General features: G+C 38.1%; 1 protein-coding gene across 1 annotated transcript in view; it reads right to left on the reverse strand.

The window, feature by feature from the left end:
* The window catches only part of IFT81 (intraflagellar transport 81), a 39,904-nt gene extending 26,743 nt beyond the window's left edge, over positions 1 to 13,161 (reverse strand). Inside the window, exons 1-7 of the mRNA XM_054392748.1 lie at positions 13,018 to 13,161; positions 12,124 to 12,227; positions 11,362 to 11,542; positions 8,383 to 8,472; positions 7,268 to 7,333; positions 6,841 to 6,951; positions 5,403 to 5,487 (exon numbers count right to left, since the gene is read on the reverse strand). Coding sequence (XP_054248723.1) covers positions 5,403 to 5,487; positions 6,841 to 6,951; positions 7,268 to 7,333; positions 8,383 to 8,472; positions 11,362 to 11,542; positions 12,124 to 12,227; positions 13,018 to 13,161 — 781 coding nt within the window. The remainder of the gene's footprint in view (positions 1 to 5,402; positions 5,488 to 6,840; positions 6,952 to 7,267; positions 7,334 to 8,382; positions 8,473 to 11,361; positions 11,543 to 12,123; positions 12,228 to 13,017) is intronic.
* Positions 13,162 to 13,498: the final 337 nt, after the last annotated feature.

Here is a 13,498-nt window from a genome sequence, read left to right on the forward strand (position 1 = left end):
TTGTTTTCCTCTTAGTAGCAATATGCTTTATTTCTTGTTCTTCTCCAGTTTTCTTATAAAAATGTCCATGGCTAGATAATTTGTTGTCGATCTGACAGTAATCTCAGGAAATGACCACACCTAAACAACTGCTTTCATAAGAACTGGAACCTATTGACTTCACAGGGTATAACCTTGATCACTATCAAGATTTATTTCTCAGATACCCTCAGAGCTACTACCAACTTCTGTTAAACATGGACTGGTTCTGCATCCTGCTTGCCCCTGACAGTAAAACAAGCAGCAAAGCGAGTTAAAACTTGACATCTTGATGGGGAAAGACATGATGATGTCAACACCTCTTGTGACTAACATAGTTTATTTCCTAAATACTTTGGATAAATTTTTCCTCCCATAAGATTCAACACATGGAGAAGTAACTACCTAAAACCTATTTCTGCTGCTTAACAGAACCTTAAAAGACAAAACATAGGGCAGCTCTTGTTTTCTTTCTTTTTTTTTTTCAGTGAAAAACATTCCCAGGCCAGAGGAAAGAAAAGCAAGCATACTTCAAATCTTTCCATTACACATATAAGTTATTTTTTTAATGTTTTAACATTGACTTATGGTTACAAAATCTACATACGTAAGCTGCACAGAAAGCCTGGCTCTGTGCCCTAAGGTTATTTTAGCAAGGTTCTGCCAACCACGTATTTACATGTGGAGAGCTATTAAGAGCAGCTCCTCATGTTTTCCATTCAATTTTTTTTATTATTATTATTACAAAGAGGGATGAGAGAGTTTCTTGGTGCTTGCTCAGTCATGCAGGAAAGAGGCAATTTTCCCTGCATAATTCTGCTAATGGATCTAAAATTTGATTCACTTTGCCTCAGATTCCTATTTATTTCCCTACTTCTTTCCCCTCTCCAGGCTACCAGTTGTACATCCTGTACCAAACCCATTTGCAACAATACTGATTTTTTTTTTAAAGGGAAGAAAAATGAAAAAGGAGCACTCATTTTATAGGCTATCTACCAAAACTTTTGTTTAATGTCCATTGGAAAGCCATACAAAAGCAGGTCGAGAACAGACATCCACATGGCATTCACTTGCACCAAAGCTTTCACCTCCCTTTGTGCAATCACCCTCAACAAAAGAGCATTAAACTTATTCCATCCACAGCTTCCAGTGACATCACTTCCAATTTCTCTGTATCAAACACAGGCCTGGGCCATGCAAACTCTGACAGATTATGATGAAATTATCCTTTTCATATCTCCTCAAAAAACTGAAAAGCTTTTTGAATTTGCCATCGTAAGCTATGCTTTCCATGTTTTATAGCTATTACTGATGCTCCTTGACATTTCTCAGACCTTTCAAGATTCTTGAATTCTGGTGTTGCAGTGATGGAGATACCAGAGCTAAACCAGAAAGTACTAACTCTCCTATTCCATTTTCTCCCATACATAAATGCATGGATAGCACCAAAGCTTTGACTCTGAGAGCTCCATCTCTACCATTTCTACACCATGACCCACAAGTCCTTTTCAGAGTCACTGCTTAGGGAAGAGTCCCACATGCTGTAGCTACATTGCACACACATTATTCCTAGAGAAATACTGTGGCATTTGGCTATTCCTTAAAATACACAGTGTTGGCATGGGCTTGGCTTTGGAGGCGACTAAGGTCACTTCACATCAACTCTCTCTTCTCCTCATTTTTCAATCATTTTCCCACTTATTATTTCACTTGACTATTTCACCAGTGATCATTTATTATTTTCTATGAAATATCTGATGTAATACTAAACAAAAGACAGCCAGACACTGCATGTCCCAATTAGAAACATATCCACTTGGTGATGATTCCTTGATTGAATTTAATTCTAAAACTTTCAATAAACTCCTTTTAATCTTTTTAACAGATATCATATTGATTTTTTGCTGCTTGTTCTTCAAAATGGAGTGGAAGCTAAGTTAATGGCCTTAAAAAAAATAACCATAGCAGTACTATTAATCTTACCAAGCAGACTTGTATTCTCATCAAAGAGGGAAATTAGCTTAAAAGTGCTTTACCCCTGACCTTGCATCAATGGTCAGTGACTTTATATTAAATAAAATAATTTACAGTTGAAAGTAACTTTCCGCCTAAGACATTGTCCTTTACCAAATATATCTATAATTTTAATTGTAATGTAGTCTGCAGCATTAGTGGAGATCATTTAAATTTAGGATTTTTAGGGGAAGATAGTTCTGTGGAAAAGTGTCAATTTTTTTGTTCAAATGGGATATTTAAATAAAAATGGGGCATTTAAATAAATAATGGGATATTTAAATAAATTAATATCCTAAATGTGTATTTTTTCGTCAAGTGTACAGGATGACATGAAAAAGACATCTATACAAAGCAATTCCAAGTATCTTTGCAGTTCTCAGTGCTCTAAATCTATTACTACATATTAACTTAGAGAAGCATATAAATTACACATATTGCTGTTTATTAACAACAATCATCTTAACACATTCTTTTAATCAGTGTTTTCAAGCTAGTCATCCACTTCTTTGTATTTCTGCCAATAAAGTCAACAATAATGTTCTGTAAAATGGACAAAGATCAAGAATTTCTGTCATTCAGTTCACTTCTTGGCATTAACAATTTGTGCTTGTGCCAGCAGAGATATTGAGAGCAAAATAACGGTAATCTTGCTGAGCAAGCATGAGCTAGGTTATTCAAAGTACTGGTCAGTGTAACAAAAATACTATGAAAATCTGGAATAATAACCGAAAAAAAAAACCAACCAGAAACTGCAAATTCATGTTACTTAGTGCTACCAGCAGCAGCTGCCTCTCTTTAGTTCAACATACGGAGTAGTAATGGTATTAATAAAGAGCAAAGCCAGTCTGATCAATTTTAGTCTACAGAATACCTCATAACAATCAACTGGTTTTCACCATACAGTACAAAAGTTTCTAAATGTTAGAAGAGTTAAAAACCTTCCTGGCTAAAGCAGGCTGATGTTAACTGCATGTTAATGATACTCATGAATATGTGCTAGCTGTGTCTTAAAGAGCTTCTTTACACTTCTTTCAAATACTTCATCCTAAATTAATTATGAGATGAAGTAATCAAAGCAGCATCCATCTGTAAGACAAACTTTTACTCATTGACACTTTTATGAATTTATCTTGCTCTAGAAGTAGAAACACCTGAAGCACAAAAAATGGAAGAAAATTATTTAAAGTCTCTGACTTGCAGTGAAAATCCATCACAGATGCTGTATTGTCAGCGTACAAGCTACGCTGATAGGAGCAGGCAGCTGAGGCACCAAAGTGCAGCCAAGAGGAATTTTTAAAATAAAATAAATTGTGATAAATGTAGAACAACAAAGCTTTTAAAATAAATGGAATCCTTTCTGGTGCACTGTGGTCACCTCATTTCAATTATTTAGAAAACACAGTTGGCTTTCTGTAACTGCTACTACAGGCAGTGTCCTAGTAACTACTATAGGGAAAAGCAATTACAAAGCTGAAGCCTTTGTTTGGGCAAAATTTCAACACAAGTTTTCTTAAGTAAGGACTCCAAGTTTTTCTTCAGAACATCTAAACACTTTTTTTCACCTCCTGCAAGCAAGACTCAAGATAAGGAAATTAAATATGTTGACTTTATGTTTATTTTCATCTCAGTGATTAAATGACATATTTACTGGCTTTTTATTAGGTTACCTTTGCTTCTCTGAACTGAACCCATCAAGTTTCCATTGGCCTTAAAAAAAATACAGGAACTGAAACAGAAATGTTGACACAGCTTTGCTGTATAAACTCTCTGATAGCTGCTGCAGAAATGGAACAGTTACAAAATCCACTGCAGGTCCCTTTGAGTTAAGAAGATTTGAATTCCCTTTGTGGTACAGTGGCTGATGAGCATCATAAAAAAATAATATTACAAAGTAATAACAATGCAACATGGTGGTTGTGGCTGAAAAAATGCTCTAACTCAAAAGAGATGCTGAACAGTTATGTGATGCAACTGCAGTATTAAATGTACAGGAAAGAGCAGGACAATGATTATTTTAAGTTTAAATCAGTAATTTATACATATAATAAAAGTTATTATATGGCTTTTTTCCATTTACCACAGCAACTTCGAATGGAACTGGCAAAGCTCTGTGGAAAGGACCATTCTGAGTCTTATGCCTTCACACTACTTTACACACAGTAAAATATTCCCCTATAAAGTAGCCCCAAAGCTGGTGTGAATATCACATAAACAACCCTGTGATGGATTACTAATAACCAAGCGCAAGAGACAAACAGGAAGGGGTTAAGTGATTTGCCAAAGATCACATACATCTGAAACAATGAACCCTAAACTGACGCCCAGTTTTGTTGTCAAACTGCCAGGTTCATCCTTGTTATATGTCCCTCACAGTGATTAAACCTGTAGAAACCTAGAGATTGTCAAATTGTGGCTTTTGGAGAGAGTTAGTTATGCATTTATCTGGTAACTGCATTTCTGTCCCACCTGCTACTTTTAGAAATGATCACAGAGTTCTAACTTCCCCCACAAGAAGCAGAATTTATTTTGCTGAAGTTATTTGCAGACTGAGGGATTGCTGAAAATGAGGATCAACAGTCTTGCTGTTGTCAATGCAATGCAGCAACATACAACTCCATCAGCTACAGTCCCACCAGAAGAACAAAGCATTTTCATGTGTAAGTAAATATGTTCATATATAAATATATAGACTTTAGTAGATAGGTATCTCTATATACTTAAAATCTTTATCTCTCTGTGTATATATATAATCCATGACCTATTAAAAAAGCTTAATTAGCAAGTGGCTTTAGTGTTGGTACCATACAAAACTACAACACGAAATTGCACTCCAATAAGAAACTCCAATAAGAAGCTTTTCAAACAAGTATTTCATAGAAGGCAACTAGAAAAACAAGTCCACACTGAGAGAAACGTGGTATTCAAGTTATTTGTACATACACAGAGAATGTTTTTAAGCAGCAATATTTGACCAATGCCCAGTTACAAACACAAGAAGCATAAAACCTTACTACATCAGAAGTTCATGTTTTCTAAGAGGCTTCTGCTTTTTCCAGCCATTTGTAGTTCCAGCTGTTCATTTCTTGCAGAATATCATGTTATTATTCAGTATTTAGCTGGTTTAATGTTTAGTAAAAAGTAGAGGTCAAAAATATGACAGCTACTATCTTCCCTTGTGATTTGGGACAAGGCACATCCAGGCTTAGGACCCCCATCACATGTTTTTAGAACACAAGTTATTTCTCTCTTTACATTCTCTTATGATCCTATATGCTCTTTGGCACTACACTATCACTGACAGCAATCCAGCTTTGATTTAATTTTTACAGAAAAGTGTCAACCCCCAGCCTTTAGAGATTACTACTCACTTTCAGGTTTTGAATCCACTACTGCATGGTGCATCTCCTTCAGCTGGAGCTGTGCTCTTTGCAGTCTCTGCTCTGCGTGGAACAACTTTTGAGAAAGAATTGGACAGACATAAGCACATTGCTTTGAGATGCATATTCAAATTACTAAAACAAGAGTATCAAAATGAGTAAGTATCAGAGATACACTATCAAAAGAATAGTAGCTATAAGCGTCTGGTGATTAACTGTTTCACAAGGGAATGTGCCAAAACAAATTTTCAGCAATTGGCCTGGGTTTACTTGATATTCTTGTGTGTTAAGCAAAGTATTCTTGAAATCCCAAGAGGTATGGCAAAAATTCATTAAATAATTTCCAACCAAAAACTGGAGTGGCTGGAACATCAGAACCACAAAAAGACAGCACGAATCAGGATTGCAGCTGCAAACTATCCTCACACTACAGTTCTTCAATGCAGCTGAGTTGTCAGAGCAATCCACTGCCCAACCAGAGAGCACACAGGAAAACTTGTTGCCAGACAACACCCAGAGGATGAGAACTGTTATGATTCAAAGAGATGTGTTCTGAGAACTGGAATTAGCTGGACATCCTATTTGTTTTACTTGTGATCTCACTCAGGTTCAAGCAAAGACCCAACAGCTTGAAAGCCGACTGATTCACACCTATTCCACAGCCAGATACAGACTGTGAGACTGGAAATCCAGTGGTTTTTCCATCTTTTAATAGAGTGTTGAAGTTCATGCTACAGAATTTGGTGAAATGATGTAACAATGTGGCATTAGATATTATTAAAGTAACTTCTTTGGACAGCATAGCTCAAGACTAAAATCCACCCTTATATTCAGGTATCAACTGCTTCCAGTGCTTTCCAGGACATCAGTTTTGTCAAACTCAGGGACCAAAATCCCAAGGTTGTTCCCAAATACACATTCACCCCTCCCAGTGAGGAGCTGAATCTGTGCTGCTCAACCCCTGAAATCTTAGTGCAGATGCAAAGATACAAATCAAACTAAGGAAACACTTGCTCACTACCATAAATACAAAGAACTCTCTTTGGGTGCTCCCACAGTAAGTCATGGAACATTTCCTGGGACTGCTAAATGATGAGGTCACGAGCAGCTGAGGCGGCCAAGTACCTTGAATGAGGTGTTCAAAACTTGCAGGGTCAAGCCTCTTCCTTTAAAATGTACAGAAATATTTCCGATTTAAATGGAATTTCATTTTCTAGCGTTGGAAGAAACTCTGTGTTGTTGTTCCCGATGTACCTCTTTAAATGCATGATTCCCAAACAAATGTCAACAACTGTTTATTTTCATAGAATCAGTAAGGGTTGGAAGGGACCACAAGGATCATCTAGTTCCAACTCCCCTGCCATGGGCAGGGACACCTCACACTAGATCAGGCTGGCTGATTTTAATACGTTTGCTTTTATGTCAGTACCTGATTTTTTTGTTCTTGTTTCTGTTGAGCCAAAGACTCTTCTCTTTCTTTTTCTAAGCGAAGCTGTCTTGCTATTTCAAGCATTCGTTGATGATTTTGTACTGTCTCCACCTACAGCAAGTGAATAAATAGTGCATGCTACTGTCAGATAGTTGAGAAATACATTAAAGAGATCATATGTCTCACAAGCCCACTTAGCACTTCCTTTACATACATGTTACTACTCAGAAATGACAGCGAAGTACTGGACTCAAGATTCTTAAAAGCTCTGGACTCACGCCTAGGGAGATTCCCTGTGGGTCAATTAGTTATTCGATTCCTTCCTAGACATAGTGTGTTTATCTTAATCCTTGTTTGCATTCCAAAATCAGAGTTGCAAGCCAAGGATTCTGACACTGAAATGTAACAGCGTTACTTCTCTTATTACCCTCTTCTTAAGACGCTCTACTCGCTTCATGAGTTGATCTTTTTCCTCTTCCATTGCACTGATGTCCTAAAAAGCAGAAAAAATAGATAGAGAAATGTTAATTTCTTTATGATATAATATGTATTGGACTAAACTTTGCTCAAATTAACATGAAAATTAGAATTCTTCTCTGAATACACTGAAGCAGTTATAATTCTTCTGATCTATGATCAGAAGATCTCTCTCCTCTTTTACTTCCCCCACAGTTCCCACTCTCTTTATGCTAACATTCCTTCATCTGCATCCTCAAGTATTAGTGTGAGCATTTAAAATAAAAGCAGGTGGATTTCTCTAAAACAAAATCAAACAAACAGAAACAACCAAGGAAAAATCAGCATGAATTCAACACCTGATGCAGTCTAACATATGTTCTTTATGTTACCATCATTACCTACTTTCTGGCAGACAATTTTGCATGAAATTGCACAAGTGATGTTTGCTGCCAATTTCATATTAAAGTTGTTTTAAAAGAAACATTTTCTACTGCTAAAACAAGTATCTGACTTTTACTCTCCTCTAATCCTATCTTAGAACAGCAGGTTCCAGAGATTGACAGTTATGAGAGAAAGAGCAATAAATTCACCAAATTCAGGTCTTATCACAGCATTTGCTTAACTTGCCCATGGAAAGCTGTACCTGTGTGATTAAATATTTTACTGAAACAGGGCAAATATCTTTACTTAGCACCTTACCACAGAGGATCATAATTTTTGTTGACTTGAGCTCATAATTCATTCAACAGCCTCTGAAATCATTGCCCTCTATCAGTACAGAAGGCTTTGTGTCAGTTTGTATACAGAGGAAAGGGAGTTCTAATATTTGAAAAATCAAGCTGAATAGAGCCTTGGCAGCCTTGCTTCCCAATCTGCTTCAGAAAGCTCAGTCCTAAGCAGAAGCAAGGACCTTCTCATCTGTTTGCCAACAGAAAACAGTTTCCATAAGGCAGCTGCAGTGCCTACTAGCTCTGACCTGTGCAGCTTATTAACTGCAGTGAGTCCACAAAAACCAAGAAAAACAGAACTGACATTCACAAAAGGTCTAAACAAAGGTTGAGTGATTTTGACAGATATTTTTACCCTTCTTATTTCTGCAGTAGACAAACCAGATGTTTTGAGCTGCTCACACTCCTTATGCAGGTTTTTAAATACTTCCATCAGCTCTTCATACTATAAAATGAAATAAAAACCATGCAGAATGAGCTCAGTGTTGAAGGGTTTTCAGATTAATACGTTGCTTTACTATTAAGATAGTAAGTATGGAGGTAGAAATACGGGGAGAACAAGAAGTAAAGGCATTTTGTTCATCACAAATGCTTGTCAACTTATAAAGCAAAAATAAATAAAAAAACCCAGTGGATTCTCTTCCATTTGAAGACACACTCAGAAATGTCACAGTTTCTTCAGGATTTTCACCTCTTCCTCTGTAATACACAGTGCATTTTCAAAACAGGAAGATATTATCTGAAAGGGTCAATGCTGTATTAACAAATTATTCTCTCTTACTGTAACTCCATCAAACAGGTAAATTTATCAGCTACAAAAGAAAGAGTTTGATCTAACATCATCCTTGACTGAAGCAATGGGGATTGAATTCAAAGAGCCCTGAGCTTCAATCCAGCAAAATGTCCCAAGAGCACACCTGACTTAACACGTGAGAAGCAGTTCTGACACATTGCATAACCATGCCCCGAGATATTACCAAGATTGATATATATGGAGTTTGGCAGTTAGAAGAAGTAGACAGTGTGCTACTTCCACACCAGTACATTGCCCACCAGTAATCTTAAACTGAGAGGCAGTGTGAAAGTCTGTGTGGGTAGAGAAATAACAGGGGACAGAAAGAGTTTAGAAATACGGATGGGAAACAAATTTAGATTCAACTTGGAGAAATGCAAGCTGAGATGGAAGAAATGATAATCTCCACAGAAACAGCCATTCAATGAGATAGAAAAATCTAAAAAGAGAGTATCTAGTCATCTTTTACTTCCTGGAAAGCACAATTGATATGAATGCTGAACACAAAATGGCAATAGCAAAGGACAGTTCAAAGACAGACAGCAAAGCAGCAATTCTGTTCTACAAATCCCTAGGGAAGCTGCATCTAGAGTGCTCTGTTCATTTCTGGTTGTTTTAATATCAGGCATACACTGATGAGCTGGAAGGAATTTAAAAAAGAAGCAACAAAATGGCTACTGACGGGAAAATAAAGTAACAGAGAAGAAGGTTGATGAAATGGCAAATAAAAAAGTAAGATAAAGTATGCACACACTGGACAATCCAGAATGAGTTACAAAAAATTTAGGAGTAAAAGCACAACCAATCTGTGTTGTATCACTTCTGCAGTATAGAGGTTCAGTACAGTACTTCAACAAATAATATTTCATTATTTGTTAGGCATTCTCTGAACGACTGTGTTCAGGATTGCTGGTGCCTGACAGCTTTCCTTCGTGTGGATTCTCCACCTCTTTGGAAAGGGGAGTTTCCTGAGTCTTTGTGTCCTTATTGGGACACAAAATGTCAAAACCAATGGCATGATTCAAACAAACTGTTTGCCAGATTGCAGCGAGGGGAAGGTTTCTCACTTTCACTCAATAAAAGCTGCAGATATCCCTTGTGTACCTGAAATAAGGGACACACTCAAAGTACGGAAGAAAATAGGTTCCTGAAGCAGGAAGAAAGGCTCTTGGCATGTAGGGGCACACACTGTAGACTGGACAACCAGATTTATGCTTGGAGTTTGTTACTTGTTAAATTATATACTGCAGCCAATCTGATGTCCAAATCACAACACAGTTGAGAACATGGCAAGTACTTTGAGTACCTTTTAAAATAATTTGAGCACTTGGAGCTTGATTCTACATCCATCAAACTTTGAACCATGTTCTGAGATTTCCAAACTCTCATATTTGAAATGTTTCTCTTAAAAGACACTACTGCAAGCCTGTATATCGAAATAATTTAGGGCAAATTATTTAATTCATTAATATCTAAATATCTGCATTGAAATGTTATATGACATTAAGGCAGTATATTATCCCAGCTCCTGTTTTGAATTAATCACCAGGGTATTAAGTTAATAAGATAGTTCTATTACTGTAATCCCAAAAAGGAACACCTCTTACGTAATGGAAATAAGAGAGCTGGGTATTTAGACATATTAAGACTATGACATACTGAAAAAACATACAGTCTGCATTCCTTTCTCTCTTTGCTACTTCTGCTTAGTTATTCCAAGTGATAAATTCAATATTGTCAATGGTAACAAAAAAAATAAAAGGCTCAGCCAAGCTTCAGTCAGACTATGGAGGTTTGCTGTGCACAGTGAATCACAGAATAAATCGAGTTTCCTGTTACAAACATTTAAAAACACTGATTTTGCAAGTCACTACACAGAGCAAAGCACAGAAAGCTGGATAAAAATGAGGTACATATGTACCTCAGATAATACAGATCTAAAAAGATAACTTTGGTTCACTTTAAGCCTTACATTTCAAACCCACCCACTCTTGACTACCTAAAATCAACATGTAATGCTCACAAAAGAAGTGGGAACATAATGAGTAGGAATGTCAGCTCAGGAAAAAGACATTTTTTAACTTACTCCCCCCAAAATAAATGGTTGGAGCAGAAGTGGGATAAGGCTAATACAAGCATTAGGCACTAAATACTATAGAATTAATTGACAATTAGGAGACATTGGCTTTTGGTCATAATATTTTCAGGACCAGTTTGAAGTAGTAATTGATAAAGTTAAAAATAACTATCTCATAGTTCACAGTGGGGAAAAAAATAGTGATAAAATTTTAGAAATAGGTCTTGGCCATCATGGCTTTGAACATTATTTAGCACTTTTAATTCAAAACGTGTCAAAGTTATTGGTAGAAAGGTGAAGAGATACATTTCTTGTTATGAATCTTTGCTCAACCTTGATTCAAACATGTTCTTAACTCAGCTGAACACATATCCCAACAGTAACTCTCTAATTCATTTACCCCTCCTCCGATTGGCACTTTAATTAATTAATGTAAAATGTTGCCTATTCATGAAAAATAGTACCTGTTTGTTGATGTCAGCCACAGTGTCATCCTGTAGGAACTCTGCTGGCACTTCCAGTTTTACTAAGAAACGTGCCAGGTAAGCTCTCTTCTTGAGTTCATTGGTCCTCTGAAGAAGCCAGTGCAAGACAGGATGAATTACAGGTTTGCTTCCTGTAACTAACCCTTGGCGAAATGTGCTCCTATACAAAAACACCAAACAGAAAGTACCAGTCAATCTCAAACTAAAAAACACTGGCTTGGAACAAACATTTTGCAATATTTTGACAGTCCTTCTCCACTTTCTTAATGCTGCTAAAAGAGGAAACATTCATGATGCCAGTTTGCTATTTATAATGCAAATTCTGCTACCTTCAGACCAATAAAAACCCCATAACACATCAAAAGGCTAAAGCCAGCTTCCTTTTGTTGGATATTCTTTGGGAATAAAGGCGCTGTGGGTTTTCTGAGTTATAACTTGATGCAGGAGGGTGCAATCCAGCCCCGGGTGGCTGGTCTGAGAGGGACGGGGAAGGCACTGACCCTGCTAGTCATGCGGCACCCTCTCCTGGCTGGCTCCGCAATAGCAGCTGCTGCAGCAGGACCCGAGGGCAGCAGACACCTGCGGGAGCCTTCTTTTGCCATCCCCTATACCACACTCTCTAGGTATGAGCTGTCTTCAAGGCATCACACATATACCCACTGGGATAGTTCAGGTCAAAAATACACACAACTTCTGAACTAAAGATGTCTTACCGTGATTTGGAGACACAGAGATACTCACAAGTCAGATATACTTCCTGGAGGTTTGTATTTAAGGATACCAAGAAGACTCAACATTCTTTTAGCTGTTTGTTCTGGCAGCTCTTCTCTAATGTCAACAGCATGCTAGAGAATTTTACAAAATTAAATTAATTCTCCACTGTTTCTCCAAGTCATGTTACTTAACTAGCAACACTAAAAGAATTGACTTTCTCCATTTGTAACTTGCTATGTCAATGAAGTGAGATGCTCCACATAGAACATCCTTTTTATCATCAAACCTTGATGGATTTTTCTATAATGTGTATCCAGGTACATTTATTCTAGGTGTACATTCTCTCTGCTCATGGTACCTCATCCACACAGACAAACTGGTAACTTCCACCAAGGAAGTCCAACACCCAAGCACACCAAGGCACACGTATCTGTGCCCAGATATATGAACAATTACTTATGATCTCATACACATTTTTGTTAGCCCTAAAGGAGATGGATTAAACATGTATTGCAGCAGACAAGTCATGAGGTTCAGTTCTTCATCAGTTCCTGCCCTGTGTACATGTGCAAGACAGAGCCTGAGGACTTTTGACTTAACACAGCAATTGTCAAGATGAACCAAGGAAGGATCTGTATCCTGATTCCCAAGTTAAAACATACACTCATCATCTCTGGGGGAGAGAGATCCTTTGCCCAAGAACCATTTCTTGATTTGCCAAAAAACATATGAATGTATAAATAGAAAGCATTCTTGCCATGCGCATTGATTTACAGGAAGATTCCTACAGGCCATTTTGGCAAACTAAACATGCCACAAGATTATATAAAGCCAGCCTAAACAAAAGCAAAATTTGACATCAAGCCCTTGTAATATGTTCATGATTACACAGGTCTGAGCAACTCTGATTGCCTTCCTTACCTTCGGGTCAATCGCCCCCAGAACATCATTGAGCAGCTGCAACAGCTGCAGGGACTCCAAAGAGTCAAACGTGATTAAATTGTAGTTTTTCCTGAAGGGCTCCTGATTGAGCTTCTCAACAATGAACTGGATTTGATCACCCATGATCGTGTCCTGGAAAAACCTCTGCAGAAAAGAGAGATGTCACAAGGCCTTGGCGAGGAAAGGGACCTCGGGGCTGCCAGGAGGGCGGGTAAATGCAGCACCTCAGCGATGCCCACGGCAGCCCAGAGGGGCTGAGCTGGCAGAGGGCTCGGCAGGGCCCGGCAGCCCCCTCAGCTCCAGGGGGAGCCCTGCGGCATACGAAGGAACATCCAGCCCCTCACAGAGACCGAGGCGGGTAGGCGGCGAGGCCCCTACCGCGGCCGGGCCTGGCGGAAGCCCTGAGGCCGGGCCTCGTCCTGCGCCCCCAACGCCGGTCTCGCGCGCGCGCCTCCCAGTT

Source organism: Indicator indicator, chromosome 26 (genome assembly GCF_027791375.1).
Source record: "Indicator indicator isolate 239-I01 chromosome 26, UM_Iind_1.1, whole genome shotgun sequence".
Classification (NCBI taxonomy): domain Eukaryota; kingdom Metazoa; phylum Chordata; class Aves; order Piciformes; family Indicatoridae; genus Indicator; species Indicator indicator.